The sequence below is a fragment of the Apus apus genome, chromosome 20, assembly GCF_020740795.1.
Source record: "Apus apus isolate bApuApu2 chromosome 20, bApuApu2.pri.cur, whole genome shotgun sequence".
Classification (NCBI taxonomy): domain Eukaryota; kingdom Metazoa; phylum Chordata; class Aves; order Apodiformes; family Apodidae; genus Apus; species Apus apus.
Genome location: NC_067301.1, coordinates 8186796 through 8212507, shown reverse-complemented (window position 1 = coordinate 8212507; position 25712 = coordinate 8186796). Strand labels below are relative to the sequence as shown.

The following is a 25712-nucleotide window of genomic DNA, read 5'->3' as shown; positions in this document are numbered from 1 at the left end:
TGGGGATTTTTGAAAGGATCTTGGACTCAGATGGTTTTTTAGGAGACTCTCTGAGGGGAATTGACTGTCCTGAGTTTGGGTTTTCTCTTGAAAATGCTTTGTATGTATATTTGAGTTTGAAGAACTGTACAGCGAGAGCTCTCGTGCTCCCTTGCTGCACGTAGCCTTGGGCTTTTCCCAAAGAAATTCAACAAAAATGGAATCTGGGAAAAACTCCACTTTTCTCCAAATCCGGTTTTCATCACTGTTACTCATTCTAAACACGTCAGAGTGAGGAGCCTGTTCCTAGCCCCTTATCTCTCTGCTGATGGGCAGCTGGCCAGGGAGCAGCCGGGAAGGAGGAATATATTCAGCTGATCCCTCTTAGGAGCAACACAGGGCAGGGCTTTTAATGCTGAGGTGCTTTGGATCTTGTTCTGAGTGCATCTGAAATGGGAGCAGTCCTCTCCAGTTGCTCTCTGCCTGGAGAATCAGCCTAAAATTAACAGCTAATGGAGAAGTGAAGGAAGAGACAAAGTGGAACCAGATGGGCTCATGAACACAGATGCATCATTTCGCTTAACTTGGGCCACGACACTGCTGATTTGTATCAGCTCCGTGGGGTATTAGGGTTGTCTGTTTTCAGAAGAAGTGAAGATTTTCCTAAAAGCTGCTGGATTTCCTAAAAGTTCCTGGATTCCACTTTTATTTACTCAGTCATGGTTTTGAGGTTGCTTCAGCCAGGCCTCCAAGCATCAAATGCTGAACACCAATGAGAAGGATCCAGCTTTGTATACTTACCTGCCCTTCAATTTGGGCTCTTTGGTTATCACTCATCACCACATGACATTGTGTAGAGACCAAAGTAAAAAGCCTCAAACTAACATCTCAGCTATTTCAGCACTGTCACTAACTTTACCAACCATTTCTTGGTTTTCCTCTTAATTTTTGATGAGGTGATGGTGTGGGTTAGGTGTTGCATCTCTTACTGACCACATTTTATTTTGTCCTTTGGCCTTTCTGGGTTTCTTGGTCTCTTGCAGTCACATTGTTTTATGTTTGTCCCTGCTTACTTTGACGTAATATCCTCTGTATTTAATTGCCTTGTACTTGGGATCAGGAACCTTTTAGTTTCATGCAGTTTGATCTCTCATGTCACATCTAATGCATTAAAATAGTTTGTGCTGATGCTTTTGGGAGCTGTTGCACTCCTGATTTGTTTTTTTTCTTCTCTAGGCTTCTTTCCTTTTGAAATCCTACCAATCACTTCACTAAATCAATGGCTTGGAGAGAAGAAAGCACATTTCTTTATTTTCTTTATTCCTCACTCCCTCCCCATTTAAGTTCTTCTGAGTCATGAATTCATCACTTCATGATTAATTTTACCCTCGCTTGCCTTTTGTCTTCATGTTCTAAACCAGGTTTTTAATCTCTACAACATGGAATGAAACACAGAAGAGATTTCACATTGGTTATTGCTTTTATCTCCTTTATTAGCATGTTGTCAATGTCACTACTATATTCAATAACTTACTAATTGTCCTGTATCCTGCTGCTTTTCCAACTTTCCTTGTGAAAGGGCCTTTTCCTTTAGTCCATTGCAGTAGAATCTGGGTGGCTTTTCCCAAGAGAAACATGGAATACACTAATTGTTTAATAATAGCTTGAAGAATGATTTGTTGATTGTCCCTCAGCTGGATTGGGACACAGTACCTTAAAGTATCTATGGTAGAAATTGGATTCCTGGAGGAATCCTGGCTAGCACAACCAAAGCCTGCAGTACAGGAATGTTGATATTGGTATCAGGGCTGCTCTCAGCTCCAGAACAAGAGGCCATGGGCTGGAATTTGCTTGATTTGCTTGAGCTTGCATTCACATTAGCTTCATGCTGCAAAATGTCATCTGGTCTCTTTGCAAAGTCTCCCTGCCACCTTAACAGCAGATTTTGGAGTCCTTCTCCACACACAGTGCAGGGAGACAGGTGGGATTGCAATCCCTTCTGAGCTACCTGTGTAGGAGATGGATTGGATTTTATATGTGCACTCACACAGACACAGGCATATTTTTATTAGCCAACATGGTCACGTTTGGCCAGCTGCCTGGAAACTATTCTCAACTTTACCCAGAGTAGGAGCTTGTGAAAAATCCACTCCAGCATTGGGATGGTGTGTTCTTTTAGCAGCTCCCTCATTTCCACTCCACTGTAAATATTTTACCTTTATTCATTAGTCCTCAACAATTGCTTTACTTGCCCTCCTTGGCCAGAAGTACTATGGAGAATGTATATATTGAAGTGTTGGGGACCACACTAGTGGTTAGGTAATTATTGGAGGTGGAAATAGAACGTTGTGTTGTAACTTCAGTGCAACTTGATTTTTTTTTTTTTTGAAGGGTTTCTGGCTTTGGGACATAATGTGGGTTATCAATAACAAAAGCTGTTCTTAGGGTTGCAAGTCTCTTTTAACCTTAGTGTGTCACCCTCTCTTCCCTCTCTGTTGTTTTTCTCCAAACCATCAGGTCCCAAGCCTCTGTGAAGACCTCCTCTCCTCTGTTGATCAGCCCTTGAAGATTGCACGAGACAAAGTGGTAGGAAAAGACTATCTATTGTGTGACTACAACAGAGATGGGGACTCATACAGGTGAGTTCATATCCAAGCAAGGAACTGCCTGGTTTACTTTGTGAATGAGAGCTACATACAAGTGTTGCAGCCCCTTCTCCCTCTCAGCCAGAAAAAGAAATTAAATCATGTTAAGCTCTTCTTGGTGATGAAGCTGGGGCTGTTTCATAGAATCATAGGATGGTTTGGGTTGGAAGGAACCTTCAAGATCATCTAGATCCAACCCCCTGCATGGGCAGGGACACCTCCCACCAGACCAGGTTGCTCCAAGCCCCATCCAACCTGCCCTTCAACACTGCCAGGGATGGGGCAGCCACAGCTTCCCTGGGCAACCTGGGCCAGGGTCTCACCACCCTCACAGCAAAGAATTTCTTCCTGATGTCCAAACTAAATCTCCCCTCCTCCTGTGTTTAATCCATCCCCCTCATCCCATCCTCCCTGCCCCTGTCCCAAGTCCCTCCCCAGCTTTCCTGGAGCCCCTTCAGGCACTGGAAGCTGCTCTAAGATCTCCCTGGAGCCTTCTCTTCTCCAGGCTGAACACCCCAACTCTCCCAGCCTGTCTTCAGAGCAGAGCTGCTCCAGCCCTTGGATCATCTCAGTGGCCTCCTCTGGACTCTCTCCAGGAGCTCCTTGTCCTTCTTATACTGGGGGCTCCAGAACTGGACACAGTTCTCCAGATGGGATCTCACAAGAACTGAGTATAGGGGAGAATCATCTCCCACACTCAAGTTGCCACGTTCTTTGAGTCAATCCTCACTGATCTTGCTACCAGGTATTTTGCAAAAACCAAGTCAGGGTTCATCTGCCAGGCACTGCAGAAGCATCTTGCTACCTAATCAGCAGCATTCATTAGGATGCACTTACTTTTTCTTTCTCTACTAAATTTTTAAAAGCTGATTAAAAAATATATAGATCTATTTTCTGTAAATTTTGAGAGCTCTGTGTTTCTCCATCATGCATTACAGGAAGTAACATGTGGGTCATTCCTCATGTATGAGGAAGTCAGTGAGCAGAGGACTCATGCAGAAGCCATGGTGACGATATTTTAATTGTCAACATTAGATGCCTTCTGCTGGAATAGGATTTAAGGGAAGCCAAGTCACACAGATTCTTCTAGTTGAGGAGACTGTGGCATTTTCAACCCAGTACAATCAGAGCCAGCAGTGACTTCACCTAAAAACCCCTTCTTAACACAGCCCTGTATTTTTTCCTTTGTGGAACAGTACTCACACCACACTTAAAAAACTTCCATGGAGGTTATTTGAAGACAGACAGACAAGCACTTCAATTTCAAAAGTCAGACTTCTAATTTCCCTAAAAGGACGTGTTTTTTGTTTCAGCTAACAGGTTTTACTGTTCTTGGCACCAAATTCTCCATAAGGATTCCATTTCATAGACTGATCAAACCTACTTAAGAGTAGCAATATCGACAAAGTCAGGGACCTTGAAGCCTTATATAAAAGGAAAAAACATTAATAAAAGCTCTGTCTTCACAGTGTGGATTCAGTGGCTGTTTGATATTCTCCACAAAGCTTTGTTACCCCAGGAGCACTTGCAGAACAGCCTGTGAGAACATGTGCACAAAAGGCTGCTCCCACATCAGTGAAACAATATGATGAAAATTAAAATTATCTATATATGAAGATCCAAGAGAGACTCCAAAAAAATCTACCTTGTGGTCTGATCCATGTTCAACATGGAGAAAATCCAGCCTGTCTAAATATGAGGAAGGAAAACAAACTGTGATGGGTTAAGCATTAGGATAATAATTTCCCTGTGTGCTGGCCCTGAAAACTGGTGGAATTACCACCTGAACAGCCAAACATTCTGCTGCAGCTTTTTTTCCAAAGCTGATTTCCAGTCAAAATGTAAAGTCACTTAAAAAAAAGCCCAACCTAATAAAACATAATTCCCAGTGAGCAGGTCTGACTACCTTGCTCTGCCTTTCCTGTCAGAGTAGCACAAGACTCAGCTGTCCACAGAAAGCTTTGAAATCCTTGGATTAACAGGACAAGAAATGCAATTAGCAACCTCTCCAATAAGAAGAAAACTGGTGTTTAGTTTGAAATGAGCAGTAATTGGGGATGGAGCATGTTGCAGCCAGGGAATAATGTTGCTTGGGACTTTTAATCAAGCCTGTTGTTCTGAAAAACCTTTGTGGAAATATCAAAAGGTTTTAAAAGCACAGAAAACTCCTCCTAGGTTTTGGTCTAACGGGTTAAATTAGTCTAAAGAGCCACTTCCCAGTAACAACTTCAGACTTTATGAGGTATGAACAGCAGTGTCTGAACACAGGCACAGAATGGATTAACACATGCACATTTTAGTATTGCTTGGTTTTCAAAGGCTTTTCCTTTCTGCTGAAGGAAGGAATTCACTCCCCAAAACAGAGCTGAGACAAATCAATTCCAGAAGGAAGAATCACTTCAATCCAGCAGGCTTGAACCAAAAGCCTTCAAGAACAGCATTCTTTAATGCCAGCAATTAATATATTATGCCTATTCCACACCAACAAATGAAACAGCTTTTCTGAACCTTCATTACTAAGTCCTGAAAATTTCAAAGTGATTTAAAAACCTGAAGTCCTCCTGATTCCTCCTAACTGTTTAAAATACCTTCTCAGAAAAGGAAGGAGCAAATTTGGTGGTCAAGCATGAAACTAGCCTGAAAGAAAGGGCTGCCCCATGCACTAATTAAGAGGCACCCGGGGAGGGTGTGTTATTAATTATTGCAGCATGTTACCAGACTGTTTAACAAGTGCCTTTTCCAGGTTCTTGTGTGATAGATGCTCATGTTAACAGCCTGAAGAGGTGCAAGGGGATGCAAGAAGTGGATCATAACTTCAGTGAGGAAGCAACTCCTGACAGACCCACCAGAAATACAGGATCTCATCCTTTCTCCTGCATCTGCCAGAGAGGATGCAGCTGCACGAACACTTCTCATGAAGGGCAGCAGCTAGAAAACCCTATTCTAGTTGATGCAGAACAATTTAAATGTATATAGTTTCTGGCATAGATCTGACCAGCTTAGACATACAAATTTAATGCACAAATGCTTTTAAAAGGCACCTCCAGGCTCTTCTGGAGAAGGCTAAACAGACTTTCAAAGTTAGACTAATACCCTCAAAAACCTGAGTGAACACTTCACCTTAGAGACCTTCTTAGTTCTTGGCCCACTGCAGTAGGCTACATTTTTAAAAAAATCACTCATTAAGATTTACACTCAGCCACAATCCAGATGCTCTGGCAAATTTTGCATCCATTTTCAGCCTCCTCCTCCTATTCCTGGGAGACAATGATTTTCTCAGCATGTTCCCTGTGTAAAACATCTACAGACAGATATGCTTTCAGTCTAGATCAGTCTTTCCTGCAGCTCAAAGCAATTGAAACCAATTAAACTAGAATAATTTATAAGCTTGCAAGCTTCTGCAATGATTGGCCTGCAAATATTTAACTATTTTCTGGAATTCTATTTTTAAATAGAATTCTTGCAACATTCTGGCCAGATGAATGTAAAACACTACTGCAAATCTGCACAAAGCAAAGTCAAATTCTTCGTGTATATCAGTCCCAGTTGTTAGCGCTAAAAATGCAAGTTATGACACCGAAGGTGCAAGGAGAGCCAGAGATGTCACCCTCATAACCATAACCAGCAGAAGCAGAATGGCTGAGCTGTTAACCCAGGACAGAAGATGAATGGTGGCCATTACTTCACAGCCCCCTTTTTTAGGAGTAAAGAATAAAAGCTAGGTGATGCAATATTCATAAAGGGTTCTGGACTATGAGCTTTGGGATTCTTCATTAAGTATTTGGAGCTCTGCCACGGGCACTACAGCCATTAAGAAAAGCCTGGCAATGCAAAAAAAGGGGGGGCATCTCAAACTGTTTTCAAACTAAGGTATTAGAATAAAAACATGAGAAATTGCATTCAAAGTGGCAGCAAACCCCTGAAACTTCATCATACCACTCCAGGGTTGCAGCTTGTATTGTTCAGGTATTTTAATTGCTTTTGTCTACAGACCTCAGAATAAATCAGCTATTTTGGTAGGGAGGGATTAATAGAATCTTGGAATGGTTTGTGTTGGAAGGAATCTCAAAGATCATCTAGATCCAACCCCCTGCACAGGTAGGGACATTCCTTTTCTCTTCTGAAAACTTGGGCCAAGATGTTCACAGAGAACTAATGACATTACATGTCCAAAGTCAGACCCAAACCCTTGCAAAACACAAGTGGAAGAGCCTCTCCCAGCTGGCAAGTCCTCCCTGGATTGCAGAAGCAGAAGATGATTTTGTTTCAAGTGACTGCTTGCATCATCTCTTTTCTGTCATTATCCACTCCAAAGGTTTTACAACCTTGCAGCAAGAGATGGTTTAATTGGATGCCAAGGCCATCATAGTTATTTCTTCTAGAGATCTGACTAGTTCTAATTCTCTAAATGTATTACAGGAAACCGAAGGGGAATGTGTTAGTCACCCCTTGAACAAGACAACATCTCATTTTAGGCTTCAATGAATGACTGCAAATCACAGAAAAGAAAATATGCAGAAACTCTTGAAGTTTGTAGGATGGAAAACATCTTGTTCCAAAGACAGACAGTGGGGACTTGCCTTGCAGAGGCCATCAGATTAGCAGCCATAAAGCCATGTTATCAGAAACTGAAGTGCTCCACAGTGTCTGGAGATAGAAATGTTTACGCCCTTTTACATAAGTGAAATACTGAGAACACCTTCTATAGTCAATGTCTTAGTCAAGAGAAAAGGATTTGAAACAAGGTTCTGCACCTGAGTCAGGACAATCTCAAGCACAACTACAGGTTGGTTGGAGAATGAAGCAAAAACACCCATGAGAAGGACTCGGGGGTGTTGGTGGATGAGAAGCTCAATATGAGCTGGCACTGTGCACTGGAGCCCAGAAACCACCTGTGTCCTGCTTGGTTGTCACCAGCAGCATAACCAGCAGGGCCAGGGAGGGGATTGTCCCCCTCTGCTCTGGTGAGACCACCCTGCAGGGCTGAGTCCAGTTCTGGAGTCCCTAACATAAGAAGGACATGGAGCTCCTGGGGAAGGTCCAGAGGAGGCCACTGAGATGATCCTTGGGCTGGAGCAGCTCTGCTCTGGAGACAGACTGGGAGAGTTGGGGTGTTGAGCCTGGAGAAGAGAAGGCTCCAGGGAGACCTTAGAGCAGCTTCCAGTGCCTGAAGGGGCTCCAGGAAAGCTGGGGAGGGACTTGGGACAGGGGCAGGGAGGGAGAGGACAAGGGGGAACAGATTAAAAAGGGAGGAGGGGAGATTTAGTTTGGACATCAGGAAGAAATTCTTTGCTGTGAGGGTGGTGAGACCCTGGCCCAGGTTGCCCAGGGAAGCTGTGGCTGCCCCATCCCTGGCAGTGTTGAAGGGCAGGTTGGATGGGGCTTGGAGCAACCTGGTCTGGTGGGCGGTGTCCCTGCCCATGCAGGGGGTTGGATCTAGATGATCTTGAAGGTCCCTTCTAACTCAGATCATTCCATTATTCCAATGAGGTCTGTTGGAAGGAATTCTGAATCCTGTCTGAATTTCTTTGGTGGTGTGTGTGCTGCCTGCTGTGTGGCATTTGGGAGAGATAGCACTGGTGGTGATTATTATGCAAATCATTTCCAGATTTCAGGCAGCTCTTGGGTAAAGAAACACTGCTCTGGCTGTCTACTTCTGTCCAAAGCAACTGAGTTTGAAGCAACTGTTTTAAAACAAGAGCAACCACCTGAAAAACATTGTTCCAAGTGGACATGACGTCATGATTTAGCTTTTCCTGCTGTCTCACCTTTGGAGTCAGACGTGGTAGAGAGGAGTGAAGTGTTGTGAAAGCTCAAAGGCAGGGTGAAGCAGAGCCTGTTTTTTGTGCTTTGCATGAAACAGATGTCAAAAGTAGGTGCTTTTTTGAGAAATTAGTAACAAATGGCTGCTGAGGAGAAAGCCCTTGTGTATGGACTGCATTAAGACCTGGTGTCAGTAGGCTGGAGCATTTTGAAAAGTGAATTAGTAAAGGGTAGAGGTACCTTTCTTTCAACTAGCAGTGATATATGTAGGTTGGTTATTCCCAGGGGAAATGAGCAGGAGAATGCAGGTTTACAGACTGGGGATTGTAAAAGTCCCAAGCAGATGGGCGAAGAGTTCCATTAATCTTTTAATACCAAATCTTTCATTAAGAGCACAAATTTCTTTCACACCTGCAGAAATCACAGCAAACCCTGCAGCTTTGCAGGCCCTGTTAAATCTGTCCAACTGCTCAAATGTTTTCCTAATGTTATGCTGAAAGTTGAGTTTATTGCAAAGCAAAAGGAGAGGAGGAGAACTTGGACCTTGATTGCAGACATAAGTGTTTGGCTCAAATATTAACAGGTCCCAAATAAACTGCACAATTTATTTGTATTTGCAGGAAAATCATTTTAATAACAGGCACAGCTGAGACCTCAATTTTGTATAAGAAGGAAGAGATTTATGTAATAAGGAAGAGTTCTGGAGCGCCTAACATAAGAAGGACATGGAGCTCCTGGAGAGAGTCCAGAGCAGGCCACAGAGATGATCCTTGGGCTGGAGCAGCTCTGCTCTGGAGAGAGGCTGGGAGAGTTGAGGTGTTCAGCCTGGAGAAGAGAAGGCTCCAGGGAGACCTTAGAGCAGCTTCCAGTGCCTGAAGGGGCTCCAGGAAAGCTGGGGAGGGACTTGGGACAAGGGCAGGGAGGGATGGGATGAGGGGGAATGGATTAATACTGGAAGAGGGAGATTGAGGTTGGACATGAGGAGGAAATTCTTTGCTGTGAGGGTGGTGAGAGCCTGGCCCAGGTTGCCCAGGGAAGCTGTGGCTGCTCCATCCCTGGCAGTGTTGAAGAGCAGGTTGGATGGGGCTTGGAGCAGCCTGGTCTGGTGGGAGGTGTCCCTGCCCATGCAGGGGGTTGGATCTAGATGATCTTGAAGGTCCCTTCCAACCCAAACCATTCAATTACATGATATCTCAGCACCTCTTTATTTTTTTAGCAGGATCAGGTCAGACCCACCAATCCCAAACCTTTGGCAGTTTGTCCCTGGTGTCTAACAGTCTCCATTTTCCCTGTCTCTTTGGCAGATCACCATGGAGTAACAAATATGATCCTCCCCTGGAAGACGGTGCCATGCCATCTGCTCGCCTGCGCAAGCTGGAGGTGGAAGCCAACAATGCCTTTGACCAGTACAGAGACTTGTATGTCAGTTCTACCCTACAGAGCCCTCTGCTCTCTTTGTTTCCTTCAGCAGGCAATCAGGACACACAATGAGTCTAAACTGTGGCCACTAACTGCCCCTGGGAGTGACACCGCGTGTCTAGCAGAGGAAGAAGGGTGGGCAGCTGCTGCTCTGCTGTTGGGAAGTGTATCCTCTGGGATTTCACAATATGAAAACATGATCAGATTTGTCAGCTGATGCTAAAGGCAGATGCTGAGATGCTTTCCAGCCTCTCTTCCCCCCTTTAACAGATTAATGGCTTCTTTGTCCTGAAATGACCTGTGTTCTCTTTGATCTTGCCTAAGTTCAGTCTTAAACCGTTTGCCTTTTCCATTCCCTCAAGACTCTTCTGTCTTTAAAAATATCTGTAGCAGCAGTTTTCATGTCTTCCAGTAAAATGACAGGCTCTGATGTAGTGAAGTGCAGCAGTTGTGTGGGGGTTGAGGTACTGCAGCTGCAAGGGCCCTTTTGTGATGCTTGTTTTAGTCTCTGTCTCATTAAGAGAGGTGTAAAGCAAAGGAGTTAATGGGTGTGTAAGGTAGATCAGGCAGTGTCTTTTTTTGAAGCAGCAATAGGAAACTGTCTGGGTGACTTGTCAGTTGAATGGTTTCTCTAAAAGGTGGGACTGCTCTGTTCTTGCATTGCCTTCATATCCAAGGTCTTGAGATGTGATCAGGTTTAGCTGTCTTCTTCCTAGACTGTGGTCTCCTGAGCAGTGATAGGATGGAAATAGTACTGCAAGTGTGTGTTGCAGAGCAAAATGAACTTAGAGCTTTATCCAGTAATGGGATGCTTTCAGGTTGGACATCTCTAATAACCACATAAAAGGTGAACAAGCCTCATTGCTTCTTTAAGTCACCCAAAAATGGAGCTAAAACACATTCTTTGTTGTCATTCGTTGTGCTACTACAGTGCTAACGAAAGCTTGTGGTGTAGTCAGACTAAATAAGCTCATCTGTCAGCACAGGACACTTTGGTGCATGTTGCCATCTCAAAAATGTGTCAGAGAAAGCGGAGAAGGGTGGCTTGTGTTTGGCTGAGTGGTGTAAAAATGATGGCAGTTTTGGAAAGAACTGGCAAGGTTAGGGAAGCTCCACCTGCCCATTTGAAGAGTTCCTCATGCTTGAAATTGGAGATGATTTCTGCTTGACCTACACTGGAGATCTGGATAGAAGCAGGCTTTTGTTCTAGTAGTTGGACCCCGAAATTCCTTTAACAAGATGATTTGATTTGGTATTTTGGCAGCAGAAGCTTAATTTTTACTTGGAGATGGGAGGCAGGGAAATGAGGTGGGGGTAACAAGTGCCAGCTTTTCTCACCGTTGGTGTTGCCAAGGGATCAGGTTGGGGATGACTGTAACAATTACCAGCATCCCAGCTGCTGCTGCCCTGTGGGAGTCTGGAATGTGGGGAAGGTGGTAGGGGGAACAAGATGACAGTTTGCAGTGCTGGAATTTCCAAGGTCTGCTAGAGCTGGAAATGAATCCTGGTTACCCACTGTAAAGCCCAGAAGTAGGTCTGGGCGGTGTGGTGTCCATTAGAGGTGTCACTGGTCTTCTGGTTTGGCAGCTTGGAGCTCTGAGAAGGAGTGCTTTGGTTCTGGGACAAAGTTATCAGAGTTGTTTCCAATTCCAGAGCCAGTGACAACCACGGTTTTCCAGCATTGTGAAATATTTCAGGTTTGTTTGAAAGAGTTGATTAATCAGAATTACTACTTAATTTGCTGGCAGGCCTCAGAACTGGATCTCCTGTGATATTTGTGGTTTCTGTTACTTGTGAAGATTATAACTGGTCCCCCCTCCAGTAACCACGTTAATTTTGTAGGCAACGTGCAAAAAATGTTTCTTGAATTGACCTGCAGAGACTTTGATTGTCTCTGTCCCTTCTGATGGGTTTGTCTGTCCCAATAGACAAACCGGTAGGTGACACAAATCTAGTTGATACTTCACAGCACAAATCCTTCCTTTAAAAATGTGAGTTGAAGGTCAGTGGCTGTTGCACTGCTGGGCTTTCAGCTTTGCACTGCGGATGAAGAGGATGAAAATGATGCTGAGAGAAGCCTCTGATCTGCCACATCAGGTTCTCACACTGCAGTCCCTCAAGAGGCTGTTCTGCCCTGCTCTCTACAGGGTAGAGCATGTTTTTGAACTACACCTCTAACTACAGCTGTGCTGTCTCATGGTAGAGAAGTAACAGTTAATAGAAAAATAATCTTATGTAAGCAGTCATTCACAGAGAACAGCAGCTCCCAGTGTGCTTGAATTTCCTGGTCTGTTAGAGATTTTATTCATATAATGAGGGTTTCTGGTAGGTTTATTCAAAGCAGTTGGTGGCTTTGTTTCCAGCCTTGCTGGGCTAAACTGCTGGGTCCTGTGCTTGGAATCATCTAGCCAGTGTGGGCTGCATGTTGCAGAAAGATGTTGTGTCTTAATACCTTGTAAGCTCTTGTTTGTGAGATGTTGCTCTGCATGGTGCCCATCTCACTCCCCAGCTTTAAAAATATATCTGATACTGGTGGCTCCAGTGGGGAGTGGAAGAGGAATATATGTTTCCTTTCTGTAGAAAAATAAGTACTTGTGAGGATATGTGGGGTTCCCCCTCTGCTCACAGAGGGCAGCCCAGGTTCCCTCTGGGTTATCTCTGTTTTCACCTTTATTCATACCAAGTGTTAACATCTCGGAGTTTATCTCATCACAGACTGGTCTGGTTGGAAAGGACCTTAAAGATAATCTAGATCCAACCCCCTGCATGGGCAGGGACACTTCCCACCAGACCAGGCTGCTCCAAGCCCCATCCAACCTGCCCTTCAACACTGCCAGGGATGGGGCAGCTACAAGCTTCCCTGGGCAACCTGGGCAAGGGTCTCACCACCCTCACAGCAAAGAATTTCTTTCTGATGTCCAACCTAAATCTCTCCTCTTCCAGTTTTAATCCCCTCATCCTATCCCTCCCTGTCCTTGTCAAAAGTCCCTCCCCAGCTTTCCTGGAGCCCCTTCAGGCACTGGAAGCTGCTCTAAGGTCTCCCTGGAGCCTTCTCTTCTCCAGGCTGAACACCCCAACTCTCCCAGCCTGTCTCCAGAGCAGAGCTGCTCCAGCCCTTGAACCATCTCCATGACCTCCTCTCGACTCTCTCCAGGAGCTCCATGTCCTTCTTATCTCGGGTGTCTCCCAAGAGTTCAGATAGCTTCAGTTCTTCCTTGTGTCAGTCCCATTTGGCCCACATACCCTTCCCTTTTAGGTTTCTCTTCTAATCAGGTGTGGTAGGTACCCACCTACATTTAGTGAGTTATCCACCATTTCCCAAGGAGTTAGCACCTGCTGATGTGGGTGTTTTGAGGGAAACAGCCTCTTACCTGTTGGTTAACAATTTGTGTGAAATAATTCAGGCAGATTTACTCACTGATGACTAGTCTTAAACTTGAATTTTGTCTCCAAAAAATTCTTTGTCAGCATACCAAGTGACAATAGCATGAAAATAAGTTTGGAAAAGTGTTGTAGTATAAACTGTGAAAGTTTGACAGGAAAAAAATTGCTGAATCTTCATTCCAGTGCTGAGTTCTTCCTTCTAAATATCTATTTTAATGCAAACTATGTTCAGGTATCTCTTGGGTTGCCCACCTTTTATTTTTGGAGGCAATTCTTTGGGTTAAAGAGGAATTATACAAGGTTTTAATCTACATTCAACAAGCAGCATATTTCTTGGTTATCTGTTTTACCAAAATACTTGTCACTTTCCTAAAAAACAACTGTTGAATTTTGATCTCCTGCTGCCAGGTTGAACTTAAGACAATGCCTGAAGTTAATGCCCTGCTATGTTTTTGTTCAGTAGGTTATTATTCCCAGACGGAATATCTTAATATCTTACACCATTCAGTTAGAGCCTTGATTCTCCACTCCCAATATCGTGAAGATCATTTTGTTAAACACATGGTTGTAATTTATGGCCCTTTGCTTGACGTGTGTGTGTGTGTATGTGTGTGCAATTGATTGAAATCAAAGCATAATGAGGAGCAGGGCATCTGGATACATCTGTGTCTTTTAGATTCCCTGTTCTGTTGGAGATAATCAGTGCTTTAATTAAGTCATCTAATTGCCCTTTGTTGTCTGGAAGAAATAGTTGCTGAAGTGATTCAATAGACCTCCCTGGGGAAAGATGCTGCTCATCTGAATATTTTTACAAACAAGATGAGTTCTGGCAGCTTTGGAGTGGTTTAGTGAGCTGACATATCCTTAGAAAGCTGTCCCTTAGCTTTTGTTTTTTTGGGTTAAGTTGGATTTCTGGATACTTTTGATTTTGAACAGCTTAGAAAAAATAATATAAAATGTGCCTTTTAATCTTTCTGCTCCTGGAAAAGTTTTTATTAATTAAGGTTTTGAATTCCCTCAACAGACTAAGCCATAAAGCCTTTTGAACTTCTGTTTTTACCCATGTTTTCATGTTGTTCCATTTTCCGTTTGTTATATTAGAGCTCTGGAGAAGGAATTTGGTAGGAGCGGAAGGAAGTCTGGGAGAGGATTGACCTCTAAAATATCTTCATTGTGTGTAATCCTCTTATTATTGAATTTTGGGTTGGAATCCAGTCTGAATTGGAGTTGTTCACTCCCATTTTGGATGGTGTTGGCAGTGCTGGGGATGGCACCCCTGCCAACTAAGCATTTGCAGCCTTAACCAAACATCAGCACCTTCTCTTTTCAGGTGGAGGAGCAAAGGCTGCAGCAGTTTCTGTGTGCATGTACTAGAGAGTCTGAAGAGGCTGCTGGGCAGTGGAGAATTCCCAGAGCCAGGTGTCCCTTAATTTTTAAAGTGCTCAGGGCTGACTTTTTTTAATCAATGTGTTCAATCTCATTGAACAGCCTTGGTTTGCTGAACTTCAGGCATGTCCCATTTTGACTCTGTGGCTCTTTGCCATTGAACTCTCTGTGCCATCATCTCTACTACAAAGTACGTTCCAATGTCCTGCAAGCTGCTGGATAGATGGCCCCTTTTTAGCTAGTTTTACCTCTTTTTTCTTAGTTTATTTTGGATTGTGTGCTTGACCCATCTCTGGTACTAGCCATCTTCCTCTCTTCTGGATAAGAAAAAATTGCAGACTTGTATTAGTGCTGCCCTTAGACTTAAACTCTTTCAAAGTGCTGCTGTAGTTTGTCATCTAGTTTTTCCTTCCCTGCCTTTGCTATATCCCTTTCCCTGGTCTGTGACATAGAACCATAGAATCACAGACTGATTTGGATTGGAAGGGACCTTAAAGATCACCCAGTTCTAACCCCCCTCCATGGGCAGGGACACCTCCCACCAGCCCAGGTTGCTCCAAGCCCCATCCAACCTGCCCTTCAACACTTCCAGGGATGGGGCAGCCACAGCTTCCCTGGGCAACCTGGGCCAGAGTCTCACCATCCTCACAGGGAAGAATTTCTTCCTAAAGTCCAACCTAAATCTCCCCTCTTCCAGTTTTAATCCATCACCCCTTGCCCTCTCACTCCCTGCCCTTATCCAAAGTCCCTTCCCAGCTTTCCTGCAGGCATCCCTTTCCCTGGCCTGCTAGACCATGACATCCTCCCAGTGAAGTTCATCCCTCTCCAATTTTGAAAATACATTGCCAGTTTTGTAGTAAGTGCTGCATTTATCTGATAGACCCAAGTTGATCGATTTTGTGCTTGGAGCAGTGCCCATTCCACCCAGTAAATAAAGAAAGAGAGTGCTCCAGATGTAAGAGGTGTCATTAGTGTCTTTGGTTTTGCAGAGCCTGCTGGTGCTGCTGCCTGGAGGTGTGCACAGAGGAGCAGTCCCTGAGCTTCCCTGCCTGCAGTGCAAGTTTTAGCTCCCAAAGTGGTTAGGCAGCTGTGAGCTCTTTGTAGGAGCTTTCTGCCTGTGTTTAGATGTAAACCCAGTTTGCCTAAACTCAAACCCCATGGCAAGCTTTGAAGTGCCTTTATTGCCATTAGCTCACTGCTCCTCATTAATAGCTCCTAGCCCTTTGTGCTGCCTTTCTCTTGGGCACGATGGTTACTGTGGTTTGCACAGCAAGGGCCCTGCAGATTGAATCCAGATGCATTTGTTATGCATCTTAGCACTAAGGAAACCTGACTTTCCATCTCACTTCTGGCTGGGGTTTTGCACAATAGGGTGTGACATCAGGATTATGTCATCTGTGAGATTCTTGCCTCTGGGTTAGAGTGATAAGTACAAGATGAAGTCTCCTAAGACAGACCTGAAACTGCCAGGATGCTTTAATGTTCATGTGCTTTTCAAATGAAAACCATGCTGTTTACCCAAGAAAATGGTTTTAGATGGAAGAGTAAACACAGCAGTGTTGGCGTCCCTTCTTTAACTCACCCCTGGGCAGCTCAGAACTCAAAACAGAATCAATATTGAAGTTGTTTATATATATTACACAGATTAGAGCAGATTTAGAAGGAGCAAGGAAAAAAACAAGCATACTGTCATGCTGTGGAAACTAAATCAGTTCATTTTTAGATGATTTTTCTTTTTTTTTTCTTTGGGTGCTTAATTTTGGAGCAGCTCTGTACAGCCTGCATTCTTATCTTCTGAATCTGAGATATTCAGCAGAGGAGGAGTTTTTCCCTTGGGTTCCCGAGGTTCTCTGTGATTACATAAATTCTGAACACTGGAGAGGGAAGGCTTGGATTAGGAGGTCAGTGCTGATGGTGCAGCACTGTCCTCAAACACCGTTCTCTGAAGGATTTAAACCCGTGGTGAGAAATTACTTACATGCTTTCAAAAATGGAGTGAGACGAAGTTTTTAAATGTCACCTCATTATGGTCTCTGATTTTTGAACTGATTCTAGGCTGAGAGAGTTGGGGTGTTCAGCCTGGAGATGAGATGGTTCCAGGGAGATCTTAGAGCACCTTCCAGTGCCTGAAGGGGCTCCAGGAAAGCTTAGGACGAGGGCAGAGAGGGATGGCACAAAGGAAGAGGGGAGATTTAGGTTGCACATGAAGAAGAGATTCTTCACTGTGAGGGTGGTGAGACTGCCCAGGGAAGCTGTGGCTGCCCCATCCTTGGAAGTGTTGAAGGGCAGCTTGGATGGGGCTTGGAGCTGGTGGGAGATGTCCCTGCCCATGTAGGGGGTTGAATCTAGATGATCCTTGAGGTCTCTTCCAACCCAAACCATTCCATGATTGTATGATGATCATGATCTCTATCAGTACATGGCTGTGCCTGCACTTACAGACATTTACCTCACAAATATATGGTGTTTTAACACTGGAAAATTGAAGAGAGAGAAACTTAACAAACAATAATCATTTTATAGCATATCTGATAAATGCCTGTTTGAAGAAATGAGCATGTCACACCGGATCTGTAGTCTTTGGCAGACTAATACATGACACAGAAGGCTGCTGCTGTCTTTTCCCCCTCCTGCCCGTATTAGAATTAGAGCTGGCAGAGTAAAACCTGTCAGACTGTCTGTGGGTGAAGCAGGGGGCTGTCTTGGCCCGGGTGAAGGATTTGTAAACACTCCGAGCTTCCTGGCAGTTAATGAACCGGTTACTCCTTTGGAAGTGTTACAAAGTGACCCATTGTCTTGCTTATTAGGTGGCTAATGGAACTGTTTCCAGGTGACTTCTCAAAAGGGATTTGGTCATTACCTTCCATCTGCCAAGAGTAATTGGATGGTAAGGAAAATGTGAGCAATATCGGTTGGTTTTGTTTTTTTCAAATAATGAAAGCCCAAAATGGAAGGTTCTGGGAGATTTTTAACCTTCAGGATCCCATTGTTTGGGTATGGTTTTCCTTCCTTTGCAGAGTTCTTGCACTTCACAACTCTGCTTCACAGTTTGAGTCATCCCACCGTGCTCCAGATGTGTGCTTTTAAGTACAACTGGCATTGAAGTTACACATACCTAACCAGATTGGTATGTTTGCTCGAGGGATTTTTGCACCTGTGGAGGCTGGAAAGAATTTCTGTAAAATACCTGTACAGAGTCCACAACCATCCTTGGGGCTGTGTTCATAAACTGTGGTGAAAAACAGCTGCTCTTGTGTACACAAACATTTCATCTTCTGCATCTTAAGTATTTAGGTAACATTCTGTAGGTGTTAGACAGTTGCCCTCCTGGGACCACAGAATTAGGGAGAGAGGAACTGTAAAACATCTGTACTCCTGCCAGTGGGAGAAGTGTTACGTCCTGGTTGGTTCCTGGTACCAGCCTGTCCCTCTTATTAAAGAAGAGGGTCATGAGCCTCATTACTATAGAGCTGGGTGGAGGACATAGGCAAGAAAAGTATTTAGTGACAACCTGATCTCAGAGAATCCCAGAATGGTGAGGGTTGGATGGAGCCTCTGGAGAGCATCTAGTCCAACCCCCTGCTAGAGCAGGATCCCCTAGAGCAGATCCCACAGGAACACATCCAGGTGGGTTTGGAATGTCGCCAGGAATGGCGACTCCACAACCTTCCTGGGCAGCCTGTCCCAGGGCTCTGTCACCCTCAGAGTCAAGAAGTATTTCCTTATATTCAGGTTAAACCTCCTGTGCTCCAGTTTGTGCCTATTGCCCCTTGTCCTGTCACTGGACACCCCTAAGAAGAATCTGGCCTATCTCACTGAGGTTCAACATCTGTTGATGTTGTCCTCCAGACTTTCCTCCCCTCCCTCTTCACTTGAGCTGTGGGGATTTGCATGGACACCTTAGCAACGTTTTGGGTTTGGTAGAGGGTGGGTTGCTGAAATTTGCCACTTCCTTCATATTTCTCTGGCTATTTCTGTTAAGGTTTGAAATGACAAAGTGCAGGCATGGGGGAAGGACTTAGTGCAGATTGTGCCAAGTCACTTGCCTTTACAGTCATCTGCTTTAATAGCAGTTGAAATGTCTGCTTGAGGTCATGTTTTTGCATTGCTGTTAGACACTGGCTTCTCAGATTGCAACTTTAGTCATTGTCACTCTGGTAAAAAAGCTGAATGCTCAATATTTTCCTTTGGGGCAGGTTGTTGTTTTTTTTGAAATGCCAGGTTTCTTGGAAGTCTGTTGATCTAAACAGATGGAAACGTTTCCCATTCTAGGCTGAACTTCTGTAGCTGGAAGAAATAGCTAAGTAACCTTTAGGGAAAAAGAAAAGAAAATACATGTTGCTGCTCTGAAGGAGCCAGTTTGAAACACTGCAACTTTTTTTGAAGGTTTCCATCGCCAGCCTGAGGTTCCAGGTATTGGTCCTTTGGTTTTGTGGCTTAGTTTTGCAAGAGCTGTAAGCCAGAGACTTGGGGTGGGTTTTTGAGTCTGGTTCTCAGTTACTGGAAAATACTGGAGTGTTTTTATGGATGAGTGAATTTGGTTCTGAAGTGTAACTGAAAGTCAGAGCTTGTTTTTATTGCTGTGTGGTGGAAACTCATTTTCTCAGGCTGGTGAGAAGCAGAATCCTATCAGGAAAGTGACTTTTCTGATCTGTCCTTTTGTGGCAAAATTAAGTGATTCATCTCTCCTCCTTTTGTGAGGTCTGTCCTGGAAGCTGGGGGGATTTCCTCCCCTATCCCATCCCTCTTGAAGTCACAGCTTTGTTCTGGCCACAGTCTCTCTATTTCATGGATATAGCTCCAGTTCCTTAAACAAGTTTCCATCCTGCGTCTCCACCCGCTTAAACTTCAAACACTTCATAAAGCTTCGGATCCCTCTTAGCTTAAATGTTTTCTTTTATTCTTGAATTTTGTAAAGTAGGTCAGGCTTAAGTGTGACATTTTTTGTATAAAACAGCTTTTTCCAGGAGCCCTGTGGTTGATGAGTAATGGTTATAAAACTTAAGTGTTTGATCATGAGATTAAAACTAGAATTGATTTTGAGCGAAACGCTTTTGTGAATTTTGTAGAAAGAAGGAATGGTTATCTCCGGCCTTATGATTTTTAGTCATTTTCCTTTATAAAAATGATTTTATGGAAGTGATGGAAGAAAACTGGCTGCCCTCGAAGAGGACAGGAATGTGATTTGAACTAGTGATTTCCTCTTTGGGGGAGGACTCAAGCTTCTAAAGACAGATTGTCCTCTATGACCACTGTTGTGCAGGAGGATCTACCATGAGCAGGGATATCAGGAACAGGCAAGAAGAGAAAATTATATTCAATCTAGGAGCTATATAGTGATTTCTGCAGCTACTGCATGTGAGTTTGATTGGCCTGTGCTCTGGTTTGTCCATCCATTTCTTAAACCGAGAAGTTGTTAGCTCATGCCTTTCAGGAACCTTTTCCAAGCTGATTACCTCTCCTGCTTGGATTTTAATAAGTGCTGCTTTTTAATCTGTGGTGAAGGGGTTTCTTGGAGGTAGTCCAGCCTTCTTGCAGCAAATCCAAGCTCATGAATGTAGATTTAAATTCCTCCCAATTTGTCTGTCATCCAGTTTTCTATTATGTAGCAGCCAATTAACCTGTTGCACTTCTTTATTCTTCTTGAAGAAAACTGATTTCAAGGAACATTCCCTTCTCCGAACATGACTTTACTGGGTTGAGATCCTCTTCAGAAATCCCACTTCAGTGCATTGTAGTTGCTGTGTGAGGAAAGGTGAAATCCAATGTAGTGATCAGGGATGTATATTTTTCTCTCCGTGAAGGAAGAATTAATTTCTGAAGTCAGATATTGCTGAGGCACAGAGGAGACTCTGGCTAATATATATCCCGGTGTGCCTTGGATTCATAGTGGCGCAATCTCTGGCATTGTTGTTTTGAGTCTCAAGATACTGGATCTGGCTATGGCAAAGCAACTTTATTGAAATAGCATGTTGGTATTTAAAACAATATTAATAGTATATTTGATTCATTAAATATACAAAGGCAAGTTAAAGCATTTCCATGTGTGCGCTGTTAGTTCTGGCGGGAGGTTCCTCAGATGGTTTTATGTGGTTTCAGACAACATTTTAGCACATTCTTAAAATACCCACAAAAGCCTTTATGTAAAATCTCATAAAGGTGAACCACATAAAAATGATTTTTTTCCTGTTTCATGTCATTAGGATCAAAGTACAGTAGGTAAGAATAAATTTCCAAAAGACCTTGTTTCGGTCCCTCTCTTAATTAATGTTTCGTGCTCATTGCAAGCTCATAAAGTGGGTAATGGGGAAGCTGTCTGTACACACTGTGATATTCTCAGGGGCTGCCAGTTCATTTTGAGTGAATTCACTTATTCTATACATGAATATTTGGTGAAGCAAACTTGCTCTGGAAATGGACAGTGGCTTCTGCTCTCTGGCCTTGGATTCACTCTGCCCTGTTGCCAGAGGAAGGGTCACTTGGACTGGAACTCAGGTTCGATGCAGGACTGAAATTCTCATTAACTCCATTAACCAAAATCCATTTCTGAATTCCCCAGGGGACATAAAAAGGGTGTTTGTTGGTTTGTTAGGTTTAAATTGCGTGCTGGAAGTCTGGCTTTAGCATGCCTGTGGAGCAAAGGCATTCCTTTTTTACCAGTGTATTGACAAATGTCATAAGAGGACAGTGCTGCATGTGGTGGTTACTTAAGTGCCCAGACTAAGCTTGGTAATGAGTAGCAACAGTCACCCATTAAAAATAAAATGATATGGTGCATTAATATGAAGCCATACACCCCTCCTGGGGTCAGCAATGGTTTTGATACAGGCTCAGTGTATGCAGTTAAAAAGAATTGGGGCTGTTTTGCTGACTGCCTTTTTGAAACAGCATGTTGAACTGCAAGTGCAGAGAAAATGTAGAAAGTGTCCTGTTATTTGGATTAACTTCTCAATAGCTTTTCTCCTGACTTGTAGACAAGGATGGGCTAGTGGTGGTGACTCTACAATACTTCAAGCTAACATAAAAAGTCCAAAATCCACAATAAATCAAACCTTAAGTGCCATTTAACAACTGTCAGGCTTCTGTTTCAGAAAGGAGGGGAGTGTGAAAGTGGGAGGGTTCAACAAGTTTCTGCTGTTGGTAATGAGTGATTCTTTCATACAGAAGAGGAGAAATGTGCAGTCACTTGCAGACCTCTGTGATCATCCTGCTCATGGCAGGAAGAGGCAGGAAAGGTTTTTAATCTGTGTGACTCTCTCCCAGCTTAGCTGCTGGGAATGTGAGTCATAAAATCATGGAATGGTTTGGGTTGGAAGGGACCTTAAAGACTATCTATTTCCAACCCCCCTGCTTGAGCAGGGAACACCTCCCACTAGACCAGGTTGATAAGTCAGTCACAGCAGCTTCTTGTGTCTTTGGATGATGAGCTTTTGCTCTCCTCCAGACAATGAATTCTCAGGCTTTGTCTGCTCTGTGTATGTCCTTGTATGTGCTCAGAAGAGAGAAGTGTCTGACTGATAAAATGTCTTGTTGTTGATCTCCTGGCTCAGCTGGAGTTCCCTCTTCTCCTTTCCTTAGCTCCTTGCATGAGATCTGAGAGCTGCATGCCATGAAAGAGTATTTCCTCTCCTGTGACATTCCTTATGGTTGTTTGGCAACTTGAGGATGGAAACAGTTGGGAAGAGGATGTGGGTTATGGTTTTCACAGTCATAGAATCCCAGAGTAGTGGTTGTTGGAAAGGACCTCTGGAGATCATCTAGTCCAACCCCCTGCTAGAGCAGGATCCCCTAGAGCAGATCCCACAGGAACACAACCAGGTGGGTTTGGAATGTCCCCAGGTATGGAGACTCCCCTGGGCAGCCTGTCCCAGGGCTCTGGTACCCTCAGAGTAAAGAAGTATTTTCTCATATTCAAGTTAAACCTCCTGTGCTCCAGTTTGTGCTCATTGCCCCTTGTCCTGGCACTGGAGATGGTTTTGGTTTCCTAGGAGCCAAAAATTGCTCCTTGTGCATCTTTCTCCTCTCCAGTGTTGGTTGCTCACCATTATTTTCAAGTGTCTCTCATCTGGCACAGAAGGAGCAGAGCACTCATGTTACAGAGAGGGAATGGGGCCCTGCAGATCTCATTACTCTGTTAGTTTTCTCAGAGTGCACTTTTGGCAACCAGACACCTGAGTTTCAGCTAATCTAGCTTACTTTCTGATGTCTACTGTGTCTGAAGCTGGAATAACAACCAACAATTCACCTCAACAACACTGTGCATGTCTAAGAAGCCTGGTTTCAGTTCAGCTCTCTTTGCAATAAATCACTAAGTCAGCTTCACACAAACTTTGGAGACAGCAGCACGAAGCTACTTACTTGCTCCCTTCTGTCTTAATTAGTGGACTTTGTTGTAAAGAACTTCCAGACTTTCCCAATAGCAAGAGAAAAGGAAAAAAAAAACACCACCCAAACTGTAAAATAAAGCCTAGTTTGTAGCTGTGCTTTTACCAGCTGTTACAGTTAATTGGAATCAGAGGAACTGTTTGCTCAAGTACTGTAGGAATCTCTAGCTCTGTTTCTCACTAGACTTTTATCCTCCATTGGAGAAATGTAGAGGTTTTTTGTAATTAAATTTTCTGCATTATAAAATGACTAAATCTGCTGTGTTTCCAGGTATGTAACTGGTGAGGGTGTGCAGTCTTCAAAACTATAATACTGGGATATAGAGATTCTGCTTATTTAAGATGAGTATTGATATCTGACTGGCTTGGATCCTGGTTAATTTTGACATGCCTATTGGGTTGCATCCTGCAGGTATTTTGAAGGTGGAGTCTCCTCTGTCTACCTCTGGGATCTGGATCATGGTTTTGCTGGGGTGATCCTCATTAAGAAAGCTGGAGATGGATCAAAGAAGATTAAGGGATGCTGGGATTCCATCCACGTGGTGGAGGTTCAGGTACAGCCTCTGGGGCAGCTGATATTCCTAAGTGAAAACAAAACCCAGTTAATTCCAGACAATTAAGGAACACAGATGTTCCTCTGAACAATGCAATATTGTGTTAGGGGCTGTAAACTTCTTTCCCCTGTTAATTTTTGAAAATTCCCTGAAGCAAGTTGGATAGAGATAAGTCGGCTGTAATCAAAAAGAATCCCAGAAGAATTGAAAGTATGTTCCTTACCATCCATGTGATCTTGAGATTGTTGGTTTTTTTTTCCTAACGTAAAGGTCTACAGATAAAAATCATTAATTAAGTAATAAAAACAAGGTAATAGGAGGTTCAATTGCTCTAACTAGTTTTGCTTGGGAGTGTGCATACTTAGGGTTGTTTTTAAGAAAGTGGCTGGAGTTACAGATGTCCTGTGGCTCCTGGGGTCTGTGGAGCCAGCCAGTACTTTTGGGATGCATTAAGAACAGTGAGACCAGCAGGTCCAGGGAGGTTCTCCTCCCCTTCTACTGGGTCACATCTGGAGTGTTGTGTCCAGTTCTGGGGTCCCCAGTTCAACAGGGACAGGGATATACTGGAGTATATACTGGAGTCCAATGGAGGCTACGAGGATGATGAAGGAACTGGAACATCTGTCATGCAAGGAAAAGCTGAGAGACCTGGGGCTGTTTAGTCTGGAGAAGAGAAGACTGAGAGGGGATCTTATTAATGTCTACAAATACCTGCAGGGTGGGTGTCAGGAATGGGCCAGTCTCTGTTCAGTGGTGCCTGTGATAGGAGGAGGGGAAACAGCACCAAGTGACAACATGGGAAGTTCCACCTCAACATGAGGAGAAACTTCTTTCTTGTGAGGGTGATGGAGCCCTGGGACAGGCTGCCCAGAGAGGCTGTGGAGTCTCCTTCTCTGGAGACTTTCAAGACCCATCTGGACGTGTTCCTCTGTGACCTGCCCTGGGTGTTCCTGCTGCAGCAGAGGGGCTGGACTTGATGATCTTCAGAGGTCACTTCCAACCCCTATGACTCTATGATGGTTTAGTTTGTGGAGGGATTTGAACCTTTTGTCTCCTTATGTTCTCTTTCTACTTCTAGGAGAAATCCAGCGGTCGTACTGCTCATTACAAGCTGACCTCCACAGTGATGCTGTGGCTGCAGACTAATAAAACTGGGTCTGGTACCATGAACCTTGGAGGGAGCCTTACCAGACAGGTATGTCTGTAAACTGCCACAGCTTATTTTTTTTTAGTTTTGCTTATTGCTCTACCCAGTAGCCCCAGTCAGGAACAAAAAAGGTTGATTTTGTGAGGTGTTGTGTAAACATCTATTCTCCTGCTGCGTGTGTAGTGAAACACTTCATACCTCAGTGTGTAATTACTAGGAAGCCCCTGGAACTTTGCTTCGTGGCAGTAGACCTTTCAATTAAAAAAGAGGGGACATTCAGTAACAGTTTAGACTTGCTTTTAAGTCTTAGCTTTTTCTTCTGGTATTCCTACATTTTTATACTTCCATACGTGTTACCCAGACAGATGTTTTCATCTGGAAGACTTGTCTGCTTTCTTGGTGGGAAATTTCCAATAGAATGATAAAAATATAAGATGGCCTTTTTTGTTACATTTCTCTCATAGTGAGGACACTGAACAAACCTGTATTTTGCCTTGACTACAGGATTCTTCTGTTCTTAAAGACATCACTTATCTTTTAGTGTAGCCTTCTTTAGTATTTCCTTCCTGCAGTACCAGGATACTGATTTTTTTAAATAAGAAACTCTTAAAAAAAATTAAAAACTAAAATCTTCTAAGCATTTGGGGTTTTTGTGCCAGTGTTAATTACTTTGACTTCTCTTGAGGGCTGTTTTCCACAAGGAAGGTGCCAGCCTGATGACTCTTCAGGCCGTGCTGTTGTCTTAGTCTCTGACAGGCAGGATCTGCTGGACTTGACCTCAGTGGGTGAAGGTGCTTCTGTCCCAGGCACCTGCCAGAGGTTGCAAACTCCCTCCTTCATGCTAAAGAATTGTGATTGCTTAGGATCAGAACTGTGGAAATCAGTGATTCGAGCAGAGTAATAAACTCAGGAGGACAGGGGGCATATTGTATGGTCATGAGTGACTGGAGAGATTGGCAGCAGCTGAAACTCCTTTATGAGACTTCCCAGGGCTGACTCTTGCTTTCCATACAAAGGACAATGCAGACTCTGTTAAACAGTTCATATTTTG

The 25712-nt window shown here is 43.8% G+C and overlaps 1 protein-coding gene across 5 annotated transcripts in view; it reads left to right on the top strand.

The window, feature by feature from the left end:
* The window catches only part of CAPZB (capping actin protein of muscle Z-line subunit beta), a 73222-nt gene that overhangs the window by 36330 nt on the left and 11180 nt on the right, over nt 1-25712 (top strand). For all 5 annotated transcript variants that reach the window (XM_051637542.1, XM_051637541.1, XM_051637544.1 and 2 more), the window contains 4 exons: nt 2497-2618; nt 9692-9805; nt 23373-23514; nt 24593-24709. In XM_051637542.1, coding sequence (XP_051493502.1) covers nt 2497-2618; nt 9692-9805; nt 23373-23514; nt 24593-24709 — 495 coding nt within the window. The remainder of the gene's footprint in view (nt 1-2496; nt 2619-9691; nt 9806-23372; nt 23515-24592; nt 24710-25712) is intronic.